Source organism: Vidua macroura, chromosome 3 (assembly GCF_024509145.1).
Source record: "Vidua macroura isolate BioBank_ID:100142 chromosome 3, ASM2450914v1, whole genome shotgun sequence".
In the NCBI taxonomy this organism is placed as follows: Eukaryota; Metazoa; Chordata; class Aves; order Passeriformes; family Viduidae; genus Vidua; species Vidua macroura.
This window is the reverse complement of record NC_071573.1, coordinates 82,753,368-82,775,940: the sequence shown is the minus strand read 5'-3', so window position 1 is coordinate 82,775,940 and position 22,573 is coordinate 82,753,368. Positions and strand designations below refer to the sequence as shown.

The window sequence follows — 22,573 nt, the reverse complement described above, 5'->3', positions numbered from 1 at the left end:
TACTGCTGAGGCACACAACCATAGGACATCAAAGGACAGGAGATTAATTCATTCCATTGCTGAAAGGCGATCTTTGTCATCGTATGGAAAAGATGACTTGGAAACAGATCTGACTGGAGGGCCTACCAGTCATGGGCATTGTTCCAGTATCAGTACTCCAAAATAACTGGGCACAGGCAAAGTAAAAAGAATCCAAGTCATTCCCTCATCACTTGGCAGCAAATTACAACTATATATGCTTCAGTGAAGCTAAACCACAGGATTTAGAAAAAAATTCAAAAAGTCTAAGAAGATGGAAAGAGCATCCTTTTTGTATGATCTAGACATCAATTTGCAAATTTTGAAAAAGTATTCCCATGTTTTCAGCAGAAATTTCAGAAAGTGGTAAAAATTAATCCTAGCAGCAATGCAGTTGTAGGACAGCCTTCAATTAAAAAAAAAAGAGATACAAACAATATATAGGCTACAAGAAGTTATTAGCTAGCAATAAATACCATATTCCTAAAACATATCCCTAACTATTCTCTCTACAAATATACAACTGAAATTTTCTTTGCACTTTCTTTTAAAGATCACCTGCACTGTTTTGTTTGCTTGCTGCAAATTCTTCTAGTTCCTTTGGTCAAGGACTAAGTAGAACTCCCTAGCTAACTATGGGCAGAGGTTACTCTCTGATTTCACCATAGTATCAGGATTTCTTTACCATAACTTACTTTTAAGAAAGTTGTCATGAAAATAGGTAGACACTTAGAAAAAAAACCAAACAAAACCACAGCACACAACTTTCCCCACAACTCACCTATATTCCATCGCCTATGCTTTGCATCATCAAATTGTTGCCTCAAAACTAGGAAATCTATGACATCTGGCATATCATGGTACCTAATTACAATAGAACATACAACTATTAAGCAATAACACAGCAAAAGCATAACATAAAGCATGTAAAAACACTTTGAAGTCAACACTTCAAAAGCACAAGGTCAATATTAATGTTATCATGTAGCTTTCAACCTCAACACCCCCCTGGACATCCCCATCCAAGAAAACCCCCTGTTTGCATACAAACTTTGCTTTCCTTACTTCATGGTGAAGGCTCCTCCAGTCAGTTTACCCGTATCAGGGTCAAGAAAAGCTAGTTTAAGACAGCAGAGAGTAGGCAATCCCACTTCATACTTAATCCCAACTATTTTCATCAGCTCTTGCTCCTAGAATAAACAAAACAGTATGTATCACCACTGAAGTTAATTGAAATAGCTTTCTGAAATGTGAAAACATGGGTATATTGAATGTACTATATTTCTGCCAGATCACATCAAAATCAAGAATCTGAAATTTAGTCTTCCACAACGACCTATTATTTCACAATGCAGTATGTTTGAAAAATATTTTGCTATGAAGTATAACCATCTTATCTGCTCAAGCTGATATAAAAAGCAGTACAGTTTAAGGTCTTATTTCATTTGACTAGTAAATTAAATTTTTCCCCTTATCTTACAATATTAAGAGCATTAGATTTATTTGCATCAGGGACTTACTTCCAAGTTAGTTTCTTTTTTTTTTTTTTTTTAATATTAATATATAAACAAAAAAGAAAAAGAAGTCATACCCGCAATTCCATTTTATGCCATGGTTGTTTCTTGGGATTAATATTATAAATTTTGTTCTTCTTGGCCATTACAACGTATGCTTCATGACCTTGTCGGAAATAGTAAACCTAAAAGTGAAATGTGACAGTTATCCTATCTAGTTCATCAACTTTTCAGTCTGTTTTCCTGCCAAAGACATGGGTCCTCAAAAATTAACTAAAGGACAATTTTAAAAGCTATTATAGAAACATTTACTAAAAAAAAAAAAAAAAGCAGGAAATACTTAGAACATTATTTTCTGTATGAACAAAATACCCTAAATTACACATGAGTGAGATCAATAAAATCAGTAACAAAACCATCCATTTATCATTGCACCATAGAGCAATTAAATGACAGCAACAGGAATTCCACATCACTGCAGGACAGCCCTAAGTTAACAATCAAGTATCACTAAATTCACTATCTAGCTTATCTTTTTTGAACAAGAAATATATTCTAGAAAGAAAAGTCTGTTATTGTTCTGGCAAGATTTTGGTGTTTGCTTCCATATCACTGAAGAAATAGCCTAACAAAGGCCTGAACAAACTAAAATAGACATTTCCAGTTTAATCCTTTTAGTATAAATTTCCATGGTTCAGACATCCAATGTCTAATCCAGTTCTGCTTTGATCTTGTTGTATATCATACCACATGGATGAATGCTTTTATTATAAGCCATCACTGTAATGAGTTAGTGAGCTGAAACCCATAAACATTTATTCAAGGAATGTATTTGAAATGCGAAACAGAGGTTCCAGAAACTAGTTAGAACAAAGATCTGATAAATGGCTGTATTCTTGGTACAATTTATGCCAAATAAAAGATCCTCTTCAAGTGTCCCAACATGGGATTTCCATCTAATCACACAAAGGAAAGATAGCTTTAATGTAAAGGTCCAATACAACAACAACAAAAAAAAAAAAGCAGAGCAGAAATCACTCTAAGTTTTAAAATACCCAAATAAACACACTAATATTTATATTTCTAGCTACTTTCTAAAACTCTTGTATCATAAGACATTAATGTAGAAACCCTTTGCCAGGTTTCTACATTAACATGTACTGAACTCTTAGTGTCATGTGGCAAATTGTATCTTTTTTTAAATGGAGGACTCAGCACTACATTTTTTTTTAAATCCCCGTTTTTAGAGTATTCAATATGCACAATATCCTCACAGGGACAAAACACACAGCAGCTACAAATGGCATGAAAGCAGTGAGAATCTCCTAGGCACTGTCAGAATCTATCTGTCAGGAAAAGGAACAGAGGCTACTAAGACACATCTGAAGGCAAATTTACGTTACACTCTCAACATTGTGATGATTGTTTCCCATACATTCCAGTGAATCAAAACAGAAAAAAGTGCACAGGCTACAAACAATCTCTGCTACACTAAGTGTTTCTGCTAAACCACTACATAAATTCAACCCACTGTTTACAGAAGTGAAATATTCTTTATTTTGCAAATGACTCTAAGCATTGCATCTTCTGACAGAACAACAAACTGGAAAGATATCTGTGAACAAAAAAGAATTAATGTCTTTTCCCAGGAAATAATATTTTTATTCTTGATGAATTCCTGCTTCTGCATGTTTGTTGTAGTACCCAGACAAAAGTGGTTTTTATTGTGTTGAGGACAGAACACTCCAACAAACATGCCATGTATTTGGATATTCAGACAGCAAAGTTTCAGCCCCATCTCTCTGGTGTGCTTCCACCGTTCCTCAAGACACAGGGCAGAGATCTGTAAACCACACTGTGCAGAAAGGGAAATGGGATGCTATGTGCTATTCTTATACACTAAGTGTAACTAATTTAGCACTACTGTTTTTTCTTACTTGTTTGTACAGCTTGAGAACAAATTTTAAATATACCCCTCCCAAAATCTTATCTACCATCCAACAAAATGTTGGAAGGCCACACAACATCTCTCCTCACAACATTCCTCTAATTAAACCAACCCTTTATTTCTGTGAATCTCAAAAGTAACTTTCTAGATGAATAATTTCTTTTCACATATTACGTACATCCGGGGCAAGTATCAGAGATGGAATTTCAGACAGAGCAGCTGGATTACAAACATACTCTCTATTGGTGCAATTATTGCTACTTTCTAGGCACAGGACACAAAACTTCCTGTTTTGCCACATAAAGCATTTTCAGCAGAAGGATGCACCCCACTTAGATATTCCTAGTACACACTGTACATGGCATTCAGCAGGTGCCAAATCAAACACAACTGTTTATCTTACTAAACCAATACGATGGTAAAGTCTCCTGAGCAGTATGGTACTGATAAATCTTTGGCTGCTTCACTGTATCCAGATGGTATCAGGCACCAAATATATTTATTTGGACTTGATCTTTTGAACAGGAGAGTCTCCAAAACATGCTTCCTGGAGGGTATCAATCCATAAGCATTCTGTCTAGCTGCAACTCTTAACTTGAAATGCTCCTTCCCTCCCTCGCTAGGCTTTGCTGATGTAATTTTTGTATAGCTGTGCTGTGAACTGGATCAGTGAAGTGATCCAGTAAAAACAAACCTGCTTGCACATGCAACCTCTGTTCCTGATTCTGTTTCTGAGGTGGTGCCCACAAAAAGCTTTAGCTGGGAACAAAGTTAATCAACTTTGCCACCATGTCAAGTATTTCTCCAACAGCATTCTGAAGGTGTGAACTATACAACAACTCTGCTTAATAACTCAGAAAACATGCTGCTCCCCAAAGAAACAACACACACTGCCCATTACAGCATAAGCCAGCTATTTCCTCTTATTTTAACCTGAGGGGCTTTTAAGAAACATGCACAGACTCTGGCTTTCAAGATTGCATTCCGCCTAATACTACTTATTCACAAAATTCAGTGTAATGTTCACCTGCTACATATTCCAAAGTAGAAACTGGTGGGTATCCTTTTGCTACCATATTTTGAGATATCTGGGTCATGTTTACAAAGTATTTACAGTCTGGTTTGTATAAAATACATATATACAAAACTTTTCTCGTGGTTTTCCATTGTAAGAGATGAGCAGAAGTTTTTTATATCAGGAACACAAATGATAAGGACAATATCAGAGTTTTTCTTCAGAATAAATTTTTTTTTAATGACATCAAAACAATCATACCAAGCAAAAAAATCCACACCCTTGCCCAGGAGGCTTAATTCCTGGGTTTTTTTTTCAAGTCCCAAACTGAAGTATGTTTTCCAGACTTAATTTCACAACTGATTTCTTACCTGTTCTTCAGGATACTTAATGCTCTACAATTAAGGAATATTTTCATGACATAAAGCACCTCACACAGCTTGTCTACAGGTGTCATAAGGAAATCAACACACTGAATACCACACAAGAAGGAACACTACTGCAACAGCATGGAATAATAATAAAAAGTTAAAGCAACACTATGCAGAATATTTTCTAAGTACAAGGAAGCGAAAGTAAATTTTAGCCAGATCAAAGAATGTTTTTAAGAAAATCCAAAATACTTCTATTATAAGTCTCTGGGGAAAAATGCACAGATGAAAATACAAAAGGCAAAAAGAAGCTGAAAGAAGCAAGGACACAGAGGGAAGCACTACAATACCTCATCTCCCATCTGTGGGACAAACGGGCACCGCCGAGGAACAGTGTCTGTAATCCATGCTGAAGGCAGCCATTCTTCCAGTGTCAAACCATTTTCTGCCAGGACTCCCACAGCCAGCCTCTGAAAAAAACAGAGGATTAGTACAAATTATTGTTAGTGTGAGGATTCATCTCAACTGCCTTTTAAGGTTTTTTGGGAGGTGTGTGGGGATGAGCTCAAACAAAAACTGAATTTATTAACAGTCCAGTAATTATGACTCATGCCCAAAAAGATAAAATGGAAGCATGTCATTCTCTTGAACCAAATTCACACTGTTGCCTTGGCCAAAAAGGCACTAAAATTATACCGCTGCCTCCAATTAAGGAGCCTTGCACAAAACAAGGAGGAAAAGATTTATGAGGTAAATCATGTGAAAATTACCTGGATTGGGTACATCCACATTAGCTACTGACATATTTACTATAAAGTGCTGTGGAACTGCATTTTCAGAATGAATTTCCACATCACATACTTGTAAGCAATGACACTCAGGGCAGTTGCTAGTCCTAGGTGCACACTGCTTGTCTGTATCCAGTAAGTCAGATAAAGCAGGGGTTTGTACAACCATTCAAGCAAGGCTGCTTTGAAATTCCTAACAGGATCCTGTGTGTGTGTGTACAGAAAGCAACCCTGGACGTGTGTACAGAAATCCACTTTATACAGCCACTGCTGGAGGACTGACTGCATCTCCAGACTGAAATAGGCTATGCCATGTGTAATTCCATTAGACCAATTCAAATGTGGTTTCACATGACAAGAAGCACTGTGATGATTGCACATGTGAGTATCACAGGAAAAATCATACATATAGTAAAAAACAAAAGCCCATCAAAAAAAAAAAATCAAAACAGAACTTCTCTATTGTAGTAAGTCAATAACATAGAAGCACTTTGTGAATTGTGAGGTTCAGGCAGGTCTGTCTTGCAAAAAACTGGTACACTACATCAGAACAAAGTGTCTAGCTAACTGGTAAATTATGGGAAGGTAAGAAACAGCCTTTAACCAGAGAACCTTCCCTTGTTATAACTTTACACATTAATCATCAGTTTAAAACCTTCTGGAAGCCAAGTCTCATGTTAGTTACTCATCAGGAAGGGACTATTCCCAGTGACTTTATTAAATAATTTCTGAAACTCTACTAAATTCTTTAGTAATTAGTTCCACTACCTGACTATACACTCAAGTGGGTTTGGGGTGGGAGAGGGATGTTGAATGTGAAAATGGCCATTTTTGAGCTTTACTGTGTCATCAGATGCAACATCTCACTGTAACAAAATAAGGAAGGAAATCATTCTGCATTTATTTTATACAAGCTTTTTCATCATATCTCTTCCAAACTCTCTCCCTTCTAAGAGTCAGTCTCTGTGTCTGATCTAAAGAAAAGAAAATGTTCAGTACTTTTGATCTTCCTGGGTGATCCTTCCTTGTCCTTCTTCACTGCTGTATCAGTTTTTAGACTGATTTTTGGTAGAGGGGGATTAGAAATGTAAGCACCATTCAAGATCATTAAACCCATCCAATAATAGAGATGAATGTAAATTTTTCTCTACTCCATTTTTAATTTTTAAGATTCTGCTGTGTGGCTACAAAGACAGTCAGAACTTCTCTCCTCAATGGAAAGACCCAATTTCGAATCAGGATCAGAATGAGGAAGAACTTTCTACCAGAAAGGCCTGTAAGCTCTCTGCTCAATAGGGAGGTCAAATGTCCACCACAATAAACTTCAAAAACTAACATCTGCCAGAAATGACAGCTATAACTAATGCTACCCAGGGATAGAGGAAAGAGAGATGATTTTCTGCAATTACTTCCAGCCTCATATTTTCATCTGACTCAAGAAATAAGCAGGTCAGCTTTAAAAGTCTGAAATATCTAAACCTGACACTTTTTGAATCAAAGATATCTCATATCTCAATAACACAGACTAAAATGGATGCAACATTCCCGAAACACTCAGTTTAGTTTTAATCTAAGTGGAAATACTAGGCTGTCAACCAGTTTTTTTATTTTAAAATAAGAAACTAAACTAGAAGTTTCAATCATTTAAAAAGTCCCCCACCATCTATTTTTCTCATCTGCTTTCTTATTCCTTCTGATACCTTCTTTTGGTTTCAGACTGTGTAAATAGCAATATACTTTTAGTATTGACAGTGCAACTAATGACTGTGTACAATACAGAAAAAGTAGCCAAAGCAAAGAATAAAGACTACCACCTGTATGCATACATCCTGCATGCCATACCAGAGAGTCACAGCTCATCTGACACTGTGCCAACCTCCGTGTTCAAACAGCTGTTTTGTCAGTCTACCTTCTAATGAGGGCTAAAATACTGAAATAATGATCTTAAAGAATGCTGAGGACTCCTAATCTAATAAATAAACAAAATACAGGTACTTAGGTTAGATGACACAGTTAACTTCCTTGGGTACTGCAAAAATAGAAGCTGTAAGTTTACAAAAACAATTAACATCTACCAGATAGATCACTTCTGGTCTCTATAAAGAAAGAAGGAAGAATGAAGTTTTCAGATCTAACAATCAAAAAGAAAACAACCTCTCAAAAAACACTGAAAATAACTGAAGTCACTGGAAATTTCTATGTACTGATCTAAACTGTAATTACATTACATTAGAAAGCAAACTAAATACAAATAACAAAATCCTGATTAAGTCATATTTCCCTTGATGGAGTCAATAGTGGCAAGCCTAATGCAAATATCATATATTATAGAATTGACAGGAAAAAAATTACATGGTTGTGCAGATCTAAAAGAAATTGCAATTATATAGGAAGACAAGTCAGCACAGCTGTAAAAAATACTGGCACATTAGATCAATACTCAATTGTATTGGAAGTTGAATACTCTACTTCCACAGAAAGGAAGTTTCTGGTGTGAGCAAGGATAGTGATAAGGACATTAGAAGTGCTCTTTACATCAAACGTATCATATTCAGAAACCATATCCTTATAGCCATCTATCATTTGTCTTGCAAGAAGTCTTTAATTATCATTTGTAAAGAATAAAAGTCATTATATGTTTTAAAATTAGACAATATTAAGTTGTATATGTAAATGAATCATTCATCCAATTATTTCTAATTCAGGTGGAATGAGCAACCTGTAATACACAAAGAACATCTAACCTTTTGTTTTCTCTCTTTGGGTTTCCTCTTCTTTGGTGATGTTGATGGTCCATCTTTCTCCTCAATACCCTTTTTCCTTTCCTTTTTAATTTGCTTCCTTTGTTTTTCAGGTCCTTCTTCATCCTCTGAACTACTTTCTGCTTTCTTTGTTTTAATTTTAGGAATTTTCTTTGGTGGTTGCAAATTGATTCCTGCATCTGCTGTCCAGTCAGAATAATCACTAGAATAGTCACTATATATGATATAACAAAGAAAAAAGAAATTAAACCCTTAAAGTTAAAAAGTACATTGGATTCACAATATAACCAAATAAAAGATTACAGTTAGCAGTCTAGCTAACTACAGTGTTTTAATAGTTAAAACCCTGATGTTTAAAACCCTATATTCTATCTACAATTTAAATGGTAATATACCAAAAGCCCTGACATCATTTGATCTTGCAAGAAACTTAACTTATAGCATCCATCAAAGTAAACACTGTGTTTACTTCATCAGTTCAAGATGATAAACTTTGAAGTCTGGATATTGTTTTCAAAACTTCTGGTTTTGAATAGCTTTGAATGAAAAAATGAAGGATGCTCTATTTGCTCTTCAATTTCAAACCAAGGATGACAGCTCAGACTGAGAGCCATAGGAAACTGCTACTACCTGCCTGAAGTGTTTGTGTGCCTGAAAAGAAATACCTTCCTGCAAAATAATTCTGCTTCTAGCAAACAAGGAAAAACCTTCCCTAAATTTTGGTTAGCAATACAACTGAAAATTAAATCCTGAAAGTTTCATGTTCTTCACTTTTTCTTCTAAATCTGCACAAGTGTTAGTTATTACTCATTAACTATTTACAGCAAAAAATATTAAAGATTTCTTGGAAAGAATTTTCTCTGTATGTTATATATACTGTCACTTACCTAGAACTGCCATCACTGTGCCATGCTCTTTCATCATCTTCTGATGTTCCACCACTGGCAACAACTACTTCTCCTTCCTAATACAGAGAGCAGAGGGCATTGGGGCGAAGCAGAGAAAAATAAAGGATTTTCTCTAGAGCTCAAGTTATATTATATGACAATACAATGAAAACCTTTCTAGGCTTTATATGTGTTATAAGCATCTGGCATTTTAGAAGTTTTATGTTAAAAAGGCATTTTAGTTTGCAGATGGTTCCTTTACTTTAGTGGACTTCTGTAAAAAAGTACGAAGATATCTGTGCCTGGCCAGATGCAGTTTAGAGCAACATTTTTCATCACCATTTGACAAGGCTAGTTTACCTTCTCAAAAATTATTTCAAGTGTTTTTAACATTGTATTTCCACATCTTTTCAATATGAAACAAAAACCCAGTATTAACGTTATGTACTCCTCATTCATTCTCTACCATAGTTACAGAAGCACAGAATAATTGAGGCTGGAAGGGAATTCTGGAGGTTTTATTATCCAACCTCCCTGTTCAAGCAGGGTCACCTAAAGTTGGTGACCACATTGCTAGCCATGTGGGTAGTACTGACTAGGCTTACAAATTGCACATATACTTTGCAAAATACCTTTACAAATGAGCATTTTTCTCCTTTGTCAATTACTTTTCAAGTCAAAGCTAAACATATACAACAGCCTGTGAAAACCTAATACAACAATTTTTTAAAGAGGTGAAAGGAAATGCCCAATGAAAAATGTAACTTGAGTTTCCACTAGAAATAATGTTTCATTAGCTGAACCAGGAGCTTAATGCATAGAAATGGAATATGTAAGAACTGCCTCAAGAATAAAGATCTTACATCTGAAGAACTGTGTCCATTTTCCAACTCTTCAGCAGGCCTTGCAGTTTCTTCTGCTGCGTATCTTGTACGGTAGTTGTGCTGGTTAGCTGCTTGCTTCTTTGAGTCACTAACGTCTAGTAAATTATCGTGAGAATGGTTCTGTGAAGATATAAAAGTCAAAATACATAATTTTTGACTACACATTTATATGCATTTTCTTTAACAATACTATTCCAGGAAGCAATTTTTGCATTGGCAAAAAGTTACAAGTCCAAAACTAAAGAGCAGCTGAAGATAACACTCCACATGTGTAGTTGAATGATTATAAGCACCAAACAGTTCCATGTATTCTGGAAATAATTAAATTTCTTCCCAGACATAAAAACAATTTTTAAATCTGTAATTATTAAAAATATTCATTCTCTGCAAAGTATATGTCAATTAATAAGAACTAAAACAAGGGCTAAAACATAAGTACTGATAGGCTGGTAAAGACCTGTAAAAGCTTAGGATTACACTAAAAATGGCTAAGGAAAGAAGATTCTTAAACAGAAGTCCAGAGTGTTATTTTGCAGCCAAGGGGTCAGATGTGTTAGAAAAGAAACCCATACAGTAATACATCCCTTAGCATAGAGAGATGACAGTTAGCAAATACAGACCTCTAAATAGCATGATGATGCATTGAAGAATTCAAATGAATGAGTCAGTTTGAAAGAATATGAAGCTTAAAAGAATGAAATAAAGCCATAATTTAGAAACATTTCATGCTCCAGCATTAAGAGACTTTGTTCCTCCTGTAGAATATTTATAATGCAAACACTTGCTCTCTACATCAAGTGTGCAATCTTGTGTTAGTCCCCAATCATTGGGAAAAAAACCCAAGAGTTATGATCTCAGTTTCAAGAGTTTTATGCTAATATGTTTTTGCATGTATTCGACCTTCACCCTAGCTCAGATCCAACAAAATAATTTCTGGGCACATTTCTAAGTGCCACATGAAGAGGTACACTTCCCCAGTGTTATCAATCTGCCACAAAGAAAACCTCAGATATCTACTAAGTGCTGATAATATTTCAAAAAAAAAAACAGACCCGGAGATGAAGATAGCAGAACTGTAAAAAAAGAAAAAAAGGCACTAATATTTTGACAGTCTTCTAGTAGAGCAGATTGCTTGTACCTCTTCCTCTTGATGTTTTTTTTTTTCTTTTGTAGGAAAGAAAATACCTTTGCTATCATGTATGATAAAAGCTGGTTCATTAGGTTAAATTTTCTTCTTGAGGAAAATAACTCCCACTTTTTACAGTAAAAGCTGTACTAAAAACTGGCTAATCAACAGTAGCTAAGATTTAGTCTTCCTTAGCCACAAAAATCGTCATTAAAGTCCCGAAGTCTAGTAACTAGTTCTCCTCCCACGCTCCCTTTTAGAAGATACACACCTTCTGCAAGCATGACTGCAACAGTTCAGTAAAGTAGGCCAACACACCACTGTACAGCTGTGTTGCAGTTTTCATCAAAGCACAGAGGACCAACACAAACTGCTCAATGCTCTTTTCAGTGAGTACTGTGCTGCTGTTGTTCTGTCCTTCTGTCTAGTTGGGGAAGTTAGCACTGGCAGCACAGTTACTAGAGACACTTCTAATGGGACTGCTCAGCTATCAGCATTTTATCATTGTCTAAGACTTTTGAGACCTGAGGCACTCATTCTTCCTTCTGGATTCAAACTGGCAGCACACAGGAGATCTCCTCAAGCTGCTCTGACCTGACCCAGAACAGCTCCAAGGCAGCCCTAAGCCCAGTGGCTGAGCCCATCACACAGCTCTCTGTCCTTCAGCCTTCTGGGGCTGCTCACTTCTTACCAAGCTCTCAAGATTCATCACTGAAGCACAGAGGTCACAAAGCCAGTGTTACAGGAACTTGTTTCTGCTACTGCACTGTGACTTTTCCCACCATGAAACATAGTGGAGAAAGCAAGGATAACAGAATGGAATCACATAACCCATATGAAACCCACACAACCCATATGGAAACAAATTAGTCAAGTATCCATTTCAATAAGGGGGACATATTTTGCAGAAGCTACAGTACAACTTGACTGCAATGTTCATGTCTAGAATCCAAAGTCCTAAAACCTTACCTCCCTGTTTCTCTTCAGATGTGTTATCATAAATACAGCTTTTCCCTACCCAAATAGAACTACAGGTGCTTGAAAAACTGAAGCACTTTGCATTACTCTTTTGTTTTGAAAAGAGTTCTTTTCTTTTGGCTGTTCAAAGATTGAGGGGAAAAAACAACACCCCAGCCCCTCTGCCCCAATCATTCCTACATGGAAAAACATAACACCACTGTATAAATATTGGTTCATAGTGATGCTTTGGGAAAGATACAGTGCCAAAACAGTAACAGAAAATTAAAAAAAAAAAAACAAAAACAGAGAAACAAAACCACAAGTACTTATCCATGAGTAACAGAACAATAGAATGAAGTTGGAAAGGATCTCTAGATGTCACCTTGTCTAAACCCACTGCTCAAACAGGGATGAGAAGTGGTCATAATTGTGGTCATACAAAAGTGGTCATACAATTGCCTCAGCTTGCCAAAAAAAAAGCATTTTAACATCATTCATATTCAGCTTAGCTTTTCAAAATCTGAAGAGAAGCTGTAAGGCAGAACTTTATTTATTTGAGGAGAGGTAGAGTTGAATGTGAAGGTTTGACTATAAAGTACTACAGGTTTTTTTCTGACAAAATGTATTTATCACCAGCATGTTCAACTGTAACTGAGCAAACACAGCTGATGCCTCCTCTCCCTCAATATATAACCTAAAGAAAGAGCTTGAAATTGTACTCTCAACTCTAACAGCAGGCTGGGAAATAAAGCCAAGATAACCTATGATTTGAGGTTCAATCATCACTTTTTCTCTAAACACTTTGATGAACAGTCATATATGCTGACAAGTACCTTGTACCTTGTCCAAGGCTTCCAGTCAGTATGAGAGCACATCTATTAATACACCAGAAATTACAGCTCCTGAGAGATGTTTTTCTGTGAAATAAAAATGATGGCATTTCCTGTATTTGAAAGGGATACTGGACACAGCTGGGGGTCTTGGTAACATCATTTGTGAGAGATACAGTGGAAAGCCAGTGATGTCCTGACAACTCAGAACACTCTACATGCTACAGTCCTTATGACTCTGACAGCACTGGGAAGCACAGCTTTGCTGCAGTCTCATACAGGGCTGAAGCAATTCTGGGGAGCTTTGGCTGTAGCAATTTCATAGTATTTCTTAACCAGCAGCATCTATTTATTTATGTGAAAATGATTCTTCCTCCCTTAAGCCTACAGGAATTAACTTCTACTAGGAAGTTTAACAGGGGCAAGGCACAAGCATATGTCCAGTATCAGAACCCCAGCATTAAAGAGGTCTTTTGCCCTGGCATTTTCTCTTTGGCTAAAGAGCACCCTTCCACACGCTCCTCAAGTCTGAATCAGTGTCTGTAATTACTTAGTTTTTACTCTTACCACATCACATGTATGTAAAAAATGAGTAAGAACTGTTCCAAAAGCAGTGAAGATAACAGACACTAAGCACTGAGTGCAAGGCTCTGAGTTGTAGATTTTCCTCTTAACATCTTGCTGATTTAATTGGAAGTATTGTTTAAATAACATGTAAGTAGAAAAACTTATTTCTGTGGAACAAAAATAAGCCACTTTCAGCAGAACAAAGCACATGTTTCTCCTCCCTGGCTTCTATTAGCTTACAATAGAGTCATTTGCACCCATCACAACAGAGGCCTATCCCTACTTTTGTCCATCCATAACAATTTCCCATGTTAATTCCTTGAAATTTTGGCATAAAATTTCCACTTAATGATAATGAGGAATATTTCCATTTTTGTCACATTTTACTAGGACACACATCATATCAAGCCTCTAGTGTACAGAAATTTCACACTCTGAAATATTTATTAAAATGCTCTAATCCCAGTAGTTTAATAAACTAACCCTCTTAATTACTTGGACTGGGAATATTTACCTAAGCATGTTATTTATCTCAATTTTCATCTGTTCCTGAAAACAAGTAATTTGGAATACAGTTCCATTTTGAAGATGTAAAAATTCCATTCTATCCTCTTTCATTAATGTATTGGGGGTTCAAGTTGTTGCTGTTTGCTTTTTAAAGTGTTTTTGTTTAATAATAGAAAAATCCCTATTTTTCACCAGTGACTTTGAAAATCAAACCAAGTTTGTCATTCAGCCTGCAGGTCAGTGATACTAAATACTATTCAGGTCAAAACACCCAAGTTTTTACTTTCTCCCCCACAACTCCATTAGTCCCTCAAGCAAGCATATACAAACACTTTTCTGTATGACCTGTGTCAAAGAAACCTGGGCTTTCAATAGCAGAACAGTTCTGTGACTTCCATTTAAATTGCAGATATTGTTAAAGAAGAAAGGCTGAGCTATAATTCTGTACTACTTTTAACACACCCTACAATGGCCCTGAATTAAAAATTAGCAATAGGACTTTGGAATCTCCTCAAAATGTAATTACAGCTGGCCTGTGTTCTTCCTTATTGACCTACACTTCAGCTTGCAATCCAAAATGCTAATAACATTAATTCTTGCCCATCTTTTCACTTTACTTCTGTATTTTGACTTCTTGCAGTTAGAAGGGAAGAAGGGAACAGAAGAAAATATTATTTCATCATTATCATATGAATATACCTGATAAATTTCAAAACTTGATATAAAAACCAGTATTTCCTACTGGTATGAATTACAATTTTCCTATGAAGAAAATGTTTTATTTAAGAGCCTGGGAGCCTCTGCTCCCAGAGAAGCTGACAGTTCTATAGCGTGAGACATTTTCTAGAATTCTTGATGCTGTAGTTCTTAGGTCTAGAGATTACTGGAAGAAAATGTCATGCCCTGTATTTTGTTGGAGGTGTTCCCCACCTCCTTTAGATCATAAATTCTCTCATTAAGCCTGTAAGAATTCACTATGCAATAAGGACTATAGTCTTGCAACTGTAATATAACTTACAAGGAATCAGTATCAAAACCTACTGGATGTTCTCAAGGAAAAGAAAGATTTACACTGTGCTTTCCAGTTCTATCTTCAACCTAACACAGTTTGTATTTCAAGTCACACTGCTACTGTAAAAGTACAGCAACAGAAGAACAACTATAATGAAGTTATTAATTTCTACTTAAAACAAGCCTAAAAATATTGCACAACAGTTTTTGGATTGCAGTCAATCTTGCTCCTCTTCCCGGGTGTTTATTTGAATTTATTGTGAACACTACAGACAATGACAATACCAGTTCACTATTCCTGTTGTTCAGACACTCCTGAGCAGAAGTGTTGTTCATGTTAACTTAAGTTACAACAAAAATCATGCAAATCTGAGCAGTTAATTTGTGAGACTCAATCCCTCAAGATCAAACACTTTTTTCTTCTTGAAACGTGCTTATTTAAAGCCCATGGGATATCTACTTATTTCTGAATCCCTCTGAGATTTTACTCAAGAGATTTGAATTAGTGTACTTCTCAGCAGTCTAAGTCCTCCGAAAAGAGATGTATTTAATGAAGAATCAGCTATGGAGGAATACCACTTTTCTTATTCCAATGTGTTATAAAAAAGTATTCAGTAGGGTTTATTAAGGCTTTAAGAGTTCTGAAAGTATTACTAAGCATATCAGTAATTATTATGTAGAAAATTTACTGACATACTCATATGAAAAGACCACAGCTGCCTGGGGTTTTTCGTTATTTCCTCAGAACAAAAGGTAGAAAGTGACTAAAGGATTTACCAAGTTATCTCTTTCACATTCTGAGAATCCAGTTCACAGAACCCCCCAGTTCTGAATATATGAAACTGAAGAAAGTTATTCCTAAGTAGCAGTTGCTTTGAAGGATTTCAAGGAAATAAATATCTGGAATAAGATATCTGGCCCAAAAGATCCAGTGCTACCATTGCAGTTTGGAGACCAAAATTTTTTTTTTTTTAAACAGGATTTAAAAAAAACATTTGCTTTAAGATTCTTTGTTTCAAAGATATCATAAAAGTATTTGCTAAAACCAAAATGCTGGACCGGCTAGGCTATTCTATTAAACTTTTATGTCCTAGTGAAATTTTAAAATTAGAAATTTAATGGTAATTTGGTATTAGTTCACATTATCAGGAAGGATCTTTTGACTAGGCTGTAGCAAAAGACAAGGAGAAAAAATAGAAACCCTTGAGCAGTGCAACTGTTTAACTAAACTAAAAGAAAGTGTATAATTCAGCTACCCTTAAGACAGGAAAATACATCCCTTAGGACAGGAAAAAACTTTGTTAAATTCTGAGTTTGTCAGGCCCATTTGGTGTTATTCCCAAAATAAGAGTTAGACTTCTGATGTCCTGGTATTTCACTAATGAGTCCTGTCACGTGGCATAGTTTCCCCTCTTTTTATGTATGAAAGCTGGAGACAAAAGTGAACAAATTTCTTTCAGTGTATCTTGGGAAAACACACAATGTTGGTGCCTGCAGAACTGAAAAGAGTGCATCAGTACCATTTTTTAAGATAGCAATGCATTCAAATTTTAATACAAGAAAGAAATTGGAAGGAAAAAGTAAGAAATAAATTTAATAAGGAAATTTAATGTTATTAGGGAACTGTGGGTAGGGGACTGCTCACGTCACTTCTTTTGAAATCTTTACTTTGGTTAGTTATGAAAAAAGTGGCAAAATAATACTGAAATTTAATATCAAATATAAAGTTGCTTATCTCAAACTTACTCTACTACATATAAGATTAATTCATCATTATTAAAAATTACAGAATCGCTACAAAGCATCTGAAATTTACTTATTTTCAGATTGTTTTCAATCTCAGTTCCTTCCTTTACAGGCATAAAGTATGGTACTCTAATAAAGGTAAGAGCTGCAGTCTTTTGCATTCTTAAATCCCTAAGTGATTTTTACTTTTCAATTGCAATTGCCACAATTTGCAGGTGTTCCTGAAAGCTGTATTTTACAAGCTTTGGATTGAGGTTGAAAAGAGTCTCCTCTCTATTAAACATCCTACGAAACCCAAAGCATGGGTTCTCCTTTACCATTGCTAAAATTTACTTCCCTTATTACAAAAACATAGTTGGTTATTTAGCTAGAAAAGCATAGATAAGCATGTGCAATTAATAAATAAAACTAATTTTAAACAAAGAAGACCTAAAATTCTTTCTGTAAACATAAAATATATATCCTTCTATTTTTAAACCAGTAAGAATATGCAAGATAAAAAATTTTTGCAAGTTATATTAAAAAAAAAACCAACATGCAACTTATGACAATTTAATTCTTAATACAACTTATTTCCTTCTCCTTAATCTATCCTGCTTTCATTTTTTCTGAAAACGCACTCCCAGCTTTAGCAAAAAGCATGACTTAGATATATCCCATAACAGCCCAAAATATGATTTTTTAGGGTCCTATGAGGGAAAATACCAATTCTCTATTTGAAGAGGTATTCAGTTGTGTTAAGGTTAAGAACTGTGGCTTGAGTTTTAATACAACCTTTCCACAGAACAGTATGTCAAACAGACAACAGCAGCGGAGTGTATTGATTAATAGTGACAGACTCCCTACAGCAAATCATGTCCCTAACAGTAGATTTGCAGGGATTTCTCCCCACTTCTGAAAGAAATCTATGTTGTTTATTATCAAGAACATACTGAAACATCAGTACAGACAGGCTTCCTCATTCTGAGAAGGCAAACAAACTCCTGTACCCTGGTCTGTAAATTTAAAACTGAGAACAGGGATGTAAAATTATGTGACCCAATTTATTGAATTAAATTTTATGCTTCATTCTGTGATAAGGTGCTGCTTACCTTAGAGAAAGTAGGTATTTTGTTTTCTCTTGAAATGTGACTCATTACATGTTTTCTTTTCTCTTCTGATCGATACACCCTTACTTCTTCTTCTCCCTTTGCTGTTCTCCATTCTTCTTGCCTACTGAAAAAAGAAAATGGAGATGTTAACTTCAAAGGACATTACTAAAACTAAGAGGATCTATTCCAAACCAAGGAATAGACATTCAACATCATTCTTTGAGCAGCAGTTCTTCTCTTTACAGTTAGCATAAGGTTTTAAAGTTAGTTTTTTTCAAACAAGGTAAGATTTTCATCTTATTTCATTAAACTAGAGCAGCTGGTGCTTGACTATGGCAAGTAGGTTTTTTGACTTCCTGATTTAAGTATTCATCACAAGAAATAATGACTGAAAAAAAATTAAAGTTCCAGTTTGGAAATCAAAATTAATCTCAGGCACCTAATAGTTTAGGTCAGTATTCCAGCCATAAAACACCATGTAATGTCAGGAATTAAAACACAATCTTATGCTACAAGTCAGAAGACATGGAAGCAACTAGATTCCAATGCCTATACAAGTTTAATTACTGTGTCATTCATTAAAAGGACAATTTTTATTCCTAATCCTTCTGAAATTACAAGATTTTTCAAGTGATATACCAACAAGTGATTTCAAACTGAAACTGATGTTATAAGAAATTAGAGATGACAAAATAGAAAACAAACGACGATGTGAATGGCGATGTTCCATTTAATTAAGTTCACCATAGTAAAATTGTCCATCTGTGTTTACCTGGCCACACCAGAAGACAGTTCAGGCACCACCACCCTGCGGCTCCAAGCCACAAGGTCCCGCTCGGTGGCAATTTCACTTCTCGGTGCATTGCTGTGCATCTGACGCACGCCTTCAATCTGTCCACTGCGCCTCAACCCTATATTTGGTGGGGAGTGTACTTCTGAGGTAGAGCTTACAGATCCTAAAAAGTCAAAACGCAATAGTTCTTGATCTGAAATTCTTAGGGAAGCATTAGAAAAGAAAAACTTGGAATGAAATGGAAGAAATAACTTTATTGATCTATTACTTCCAATGAAATCATATTAACTGAGTATAAGTATTTCAGCAGTTTCTACAGTCATTACAACAAAGCACAAACAGCTACTGGGCTGCAGCACCCTGTTTAAAAAGTCACATTGAAAAGAAGCAGGTGTACCAACAATCTGAAGTGAAGCAAATGTTTGCTTCTTTAAAAATACCTTTGAAAACATTTATGCAAAGCTGACTATTGCTACTGCACTCTAGATCTGTGTTATGAAACAGTGAGCAATCTGGCTGAATCAGTGTGCTCTTTAAACAGCCTTCTACTTTTCAAAAAAAAAGGAAGCCTCAACATTGGAAATTAAGAATCAAGCCATAAAATTTACAGACAAAAATTGAAATGGTCAAGAGGTTAAAAATAACCAAACCAACCCAAAACAAAACCAGACACACATGTAAGAGCCTTCAAACACCTACACAGTTGCAAAATATCAACATTTTTCCATATCCTTACACACACAAGCTAATCCTCCTTACTCTAGTGGCTTGCTAACCATAATTTTTATTGAAAACTACTGTGTACTCTACTGCAAAACACTGAAACATGGAACAACTCTGCAGAAAAACAAGTAGTTCCTTCCACTTTTCTTCCTCCTATGTCCTTATTTGAAAGAAGTCAGATTTCAAACTACTAGATAGCCAGTTCCAGATTAAACAGTAAGGTAGTTACTCCTAAGGGAATGCAGCTGCTGCATTTCCCTGGGTGAGGAGACAATAACAAAGATAAATCTCTAATGTTAAGAAGCCCAACATTTTGCAAAAGAAAAAAAAAAAAAAAAAAAAAATTGGAAAGCTGTACTGTTTTCTACAGCTCCATACTGCCTTTCTGCCAGTTCAACAAAATGCACAGGTCATGGATAATATCAAGGGATTTATGTTTTCCAACTCCCAGCCTCAACACCCATCCCCAGTAATCTACCTCTGCTTATGCGGCTGGTACTACTGGTTCCTGCCTCCGCAGAACGCCTCTGGTCCTGCTCTTGCTGAAGTCTTTGAATCATGCTATCCAACGGACTAATTTCTTGATTTGCTTGCTGACTGAGAACTTGATTCAGTCCTGTGAAGTAAAACATACAGAACAACACACAAACATAAAATTCTGGGAAATTAATGTTACAGACAGTTCATCTAAGTTTTAGCTTTGATACAAGTATAGTAAATTATCACGTGTAACTATGGGCTAATGCTTACTTTTCTAACAGTTATTTCTTAAAACAGGACAACTTCTTTTCTTAATATATTTGAGAGCATTATATTTTCTGGAGCAGGGTCAAGATGACCACACTTGACTTCTAATAAAAGGTTAAATTTGATCAAGTGCCAGCAAGCCACAGAAGCTTAATACAACTGTTGTTTGTCAGTTCAGTCAATGCAAACTGTTCAAATGCAAGATTAGCCTGCCTCAAATGCATTAAAAAACACTTTATAAGCTTCAATGAAAGAACTACATCAAGAAGGTCTAACTGAATTAGAAAATAATTATCTATACTGTAGAAAACGAAGCAGTAAAAGTGTTTAATTGAGCTCCACATGGACATAATGACTGCACAGATCAAGTAATGGTAATTTTCTTTGGTATGTAAAACAGCCAAGAAACCTCCTTTTGGGTAGCTCTTGTGAATAGAAGATGGGAAACAGTTCCAAAGCAGTGACTCCAAGGTGATAATACTGGTTCTGAGCAGCAAGCAAAATACACAGCACATAAGCATGAACAACATAAAACCTGCTTTCATACTTACAATGATCACAAAAAACAGTTAGAGAGGTATAGAGAGAAAGACAAGGGTTATAGTACTGATTAAAAAAGAAGTCAGACACCTCCACACAGAATAGTGAGATGGTGGAGTGGAATGGTTGGAAGCTCTAGTCAAGAGAAGCAGAACTTCATAATGAGGAATAGCAATGTTCAAAGAAACAAGATATAGAAATTATTTTTCCAGCATGACTCCAAAGAAATATCACAGTGTGAACTGCACTTTGCAAGATCAAACACTAGATATTACAGTAATTGTGCTATGAAATGAAGAGCTTTGATTATGTGGCTGAACAGAAGCAGCTATCTCTTAACAGTATTCAGAAAAAAAACCCATAAATATTTAAGATAGTGCTCTCAGGCTTTAAAGGTTATTGAAGTCAACTTCCCTAAAGCAGCAGAACCTTGGAATAACGGAATGAGCTCTGCTATAACCACAGTTGGATGTTTTCTGAGTCAGGTACACGAGACATTAATTTGTCAATCTTGTGAGCAGACATACTGTCTACTGAGAACAATGGGAAATACTACTAATAACCCAAGAATGATCTTAAATAGGGAAACTGCTATCTAAACAAAATGAATGTTTTTATGTATCTAGCCTGTGAGACAATGCCTTCGCAAGAAACAGCAAGCGGTTTCTTTTTAAATAAAATAAAGACAGTGGAGTATACTTGATTTTTTTCAAAATATCTGTTTTAAAGGTGCTTCATGTTCATCAAGGCAGTAAATCAAGTATGACTATCTGAATTCCCCCTACTCTTAGAAGTCCCTACAGAAAACTTAACAAGGAATAAATGGTCAGTGCTCTGAATGAGATGCTTCAAATCCCACAGCAAAGCTTCAGAAAGAAAAGGAACTTTCTTAGTGGAAGGGAACATATAAACTATATAAACACTGTTTAGGTCTGCATACAACTGCATTGTTGCTATATTGTAAAAAGGTAGAAAAATGTCTTGTGCCTGTCCATCACTTGTCAAGCTGATGGATGGCTCCCTGCTACTAAACAAAATGCTATGGACATAATCTCTCTATAGGCATTCATGTGTCATGCAGACACACCTCTAAATTTAATTTTGTTGGGTCTGTGTGCAGAGTCTGACTTGTTTCAAGATACATTGAAGAATGTGCCCGGGACATTTTCAAATTTGGAGATTTTCACAATGCAATGGATTCACACTTTAACTGTAACAATGAAGCAAAGTCACATCCTTCCCTAAAAATCAAATTTCATTTCAAAGACACTAACTAAGAAATTTACATTCACCAGGAAGGATATTTTCCTTCTTACAGTTGCTTCTCAAGTAGCATTTCTTCTTGTAATTTTGGAGGAAATAAGGAAATCTTCCCCTAAAAATATTTAAATATTCACTGCCCTATAATCCTGAGGTCTACAAATAAGGATAAAGAGATTTTTTTGGTAAAAACAGTTACCCTTCCTGGAATGTCTGACACACCACAGGTTTAAGTATCATAAACATATAAACTACAATTTACAGGAACAGTCAGTTTTCACATATTTTCAAGAATATCCAAATACTTAACAATGCTTATTTTGAAAACATTTAAAGCTACTTTCATTCAGTCACTGTTTGCTTATTCATACTAATATCAAATTAGTAACATATAATAAGTAGGCATTGTTTTTCCATCCCTACCCATGGGAAACACCTTTAGGCAGTTTCCAACAGCCACCCACTGGCCCTATACATGCATGTTC

General features: G+C 35.6%; 1 protein-coding gene across 1 annotated transcript in view; it reads right to left on the bottom strand.

The window, feature by feature from the left end:
* PHIP (pleckstrin homology domain interacting protein) overlaps positions 1 to 22,573 on the bottom strand; it is a 106,349-nt gene that overhangs the window by 23,830 nt on the left and 59,946 nt on the right. The window contains exons 18-27 of the mRNA XM_053973009.1: positions 20,020 to 20,157; positions 18,798 to 18,981; positions 18,026 to 18,149; positions 10,167 to 10,307; positions 9,304 to 9,380; positions 8,399 to 8,630; positions 5,217 to 5,336; positions 1,610 to 1,717; positions 1,084 to 1,208; positions 800 to 882 (exon numbers count right to left, since the gene is read on the bottom strand). Of these exons, the coding sequence (XP_053828984.1) occupies positions 800 to 882; positions 1,084 to 1,208; positions 1,610 to 1,717; positions 5,217 to 5,336; positions 8,399 to 8,630; positions 9,304 to 9,380; positions 10,167 to 10,307; positions 18,026 to 18,149; positions 18,798 to 18,981; positions 20,020 to 20,157 (1,332 nt within the window). The remainder of the gene's footprint in view (positions 1 to 799; positions 883 to 1,083; positions 1,209 to 1,609; positions 1,718 to 5,216; positions 5,337 to 8,398; positions 8,631 to 9,303; positions 9,381 to 10,166; positions 10,308 to 18,025; positions 18,150 to 18,797; positions 18,982 to 20,019; positions 20,158 to 22,573) is intronic.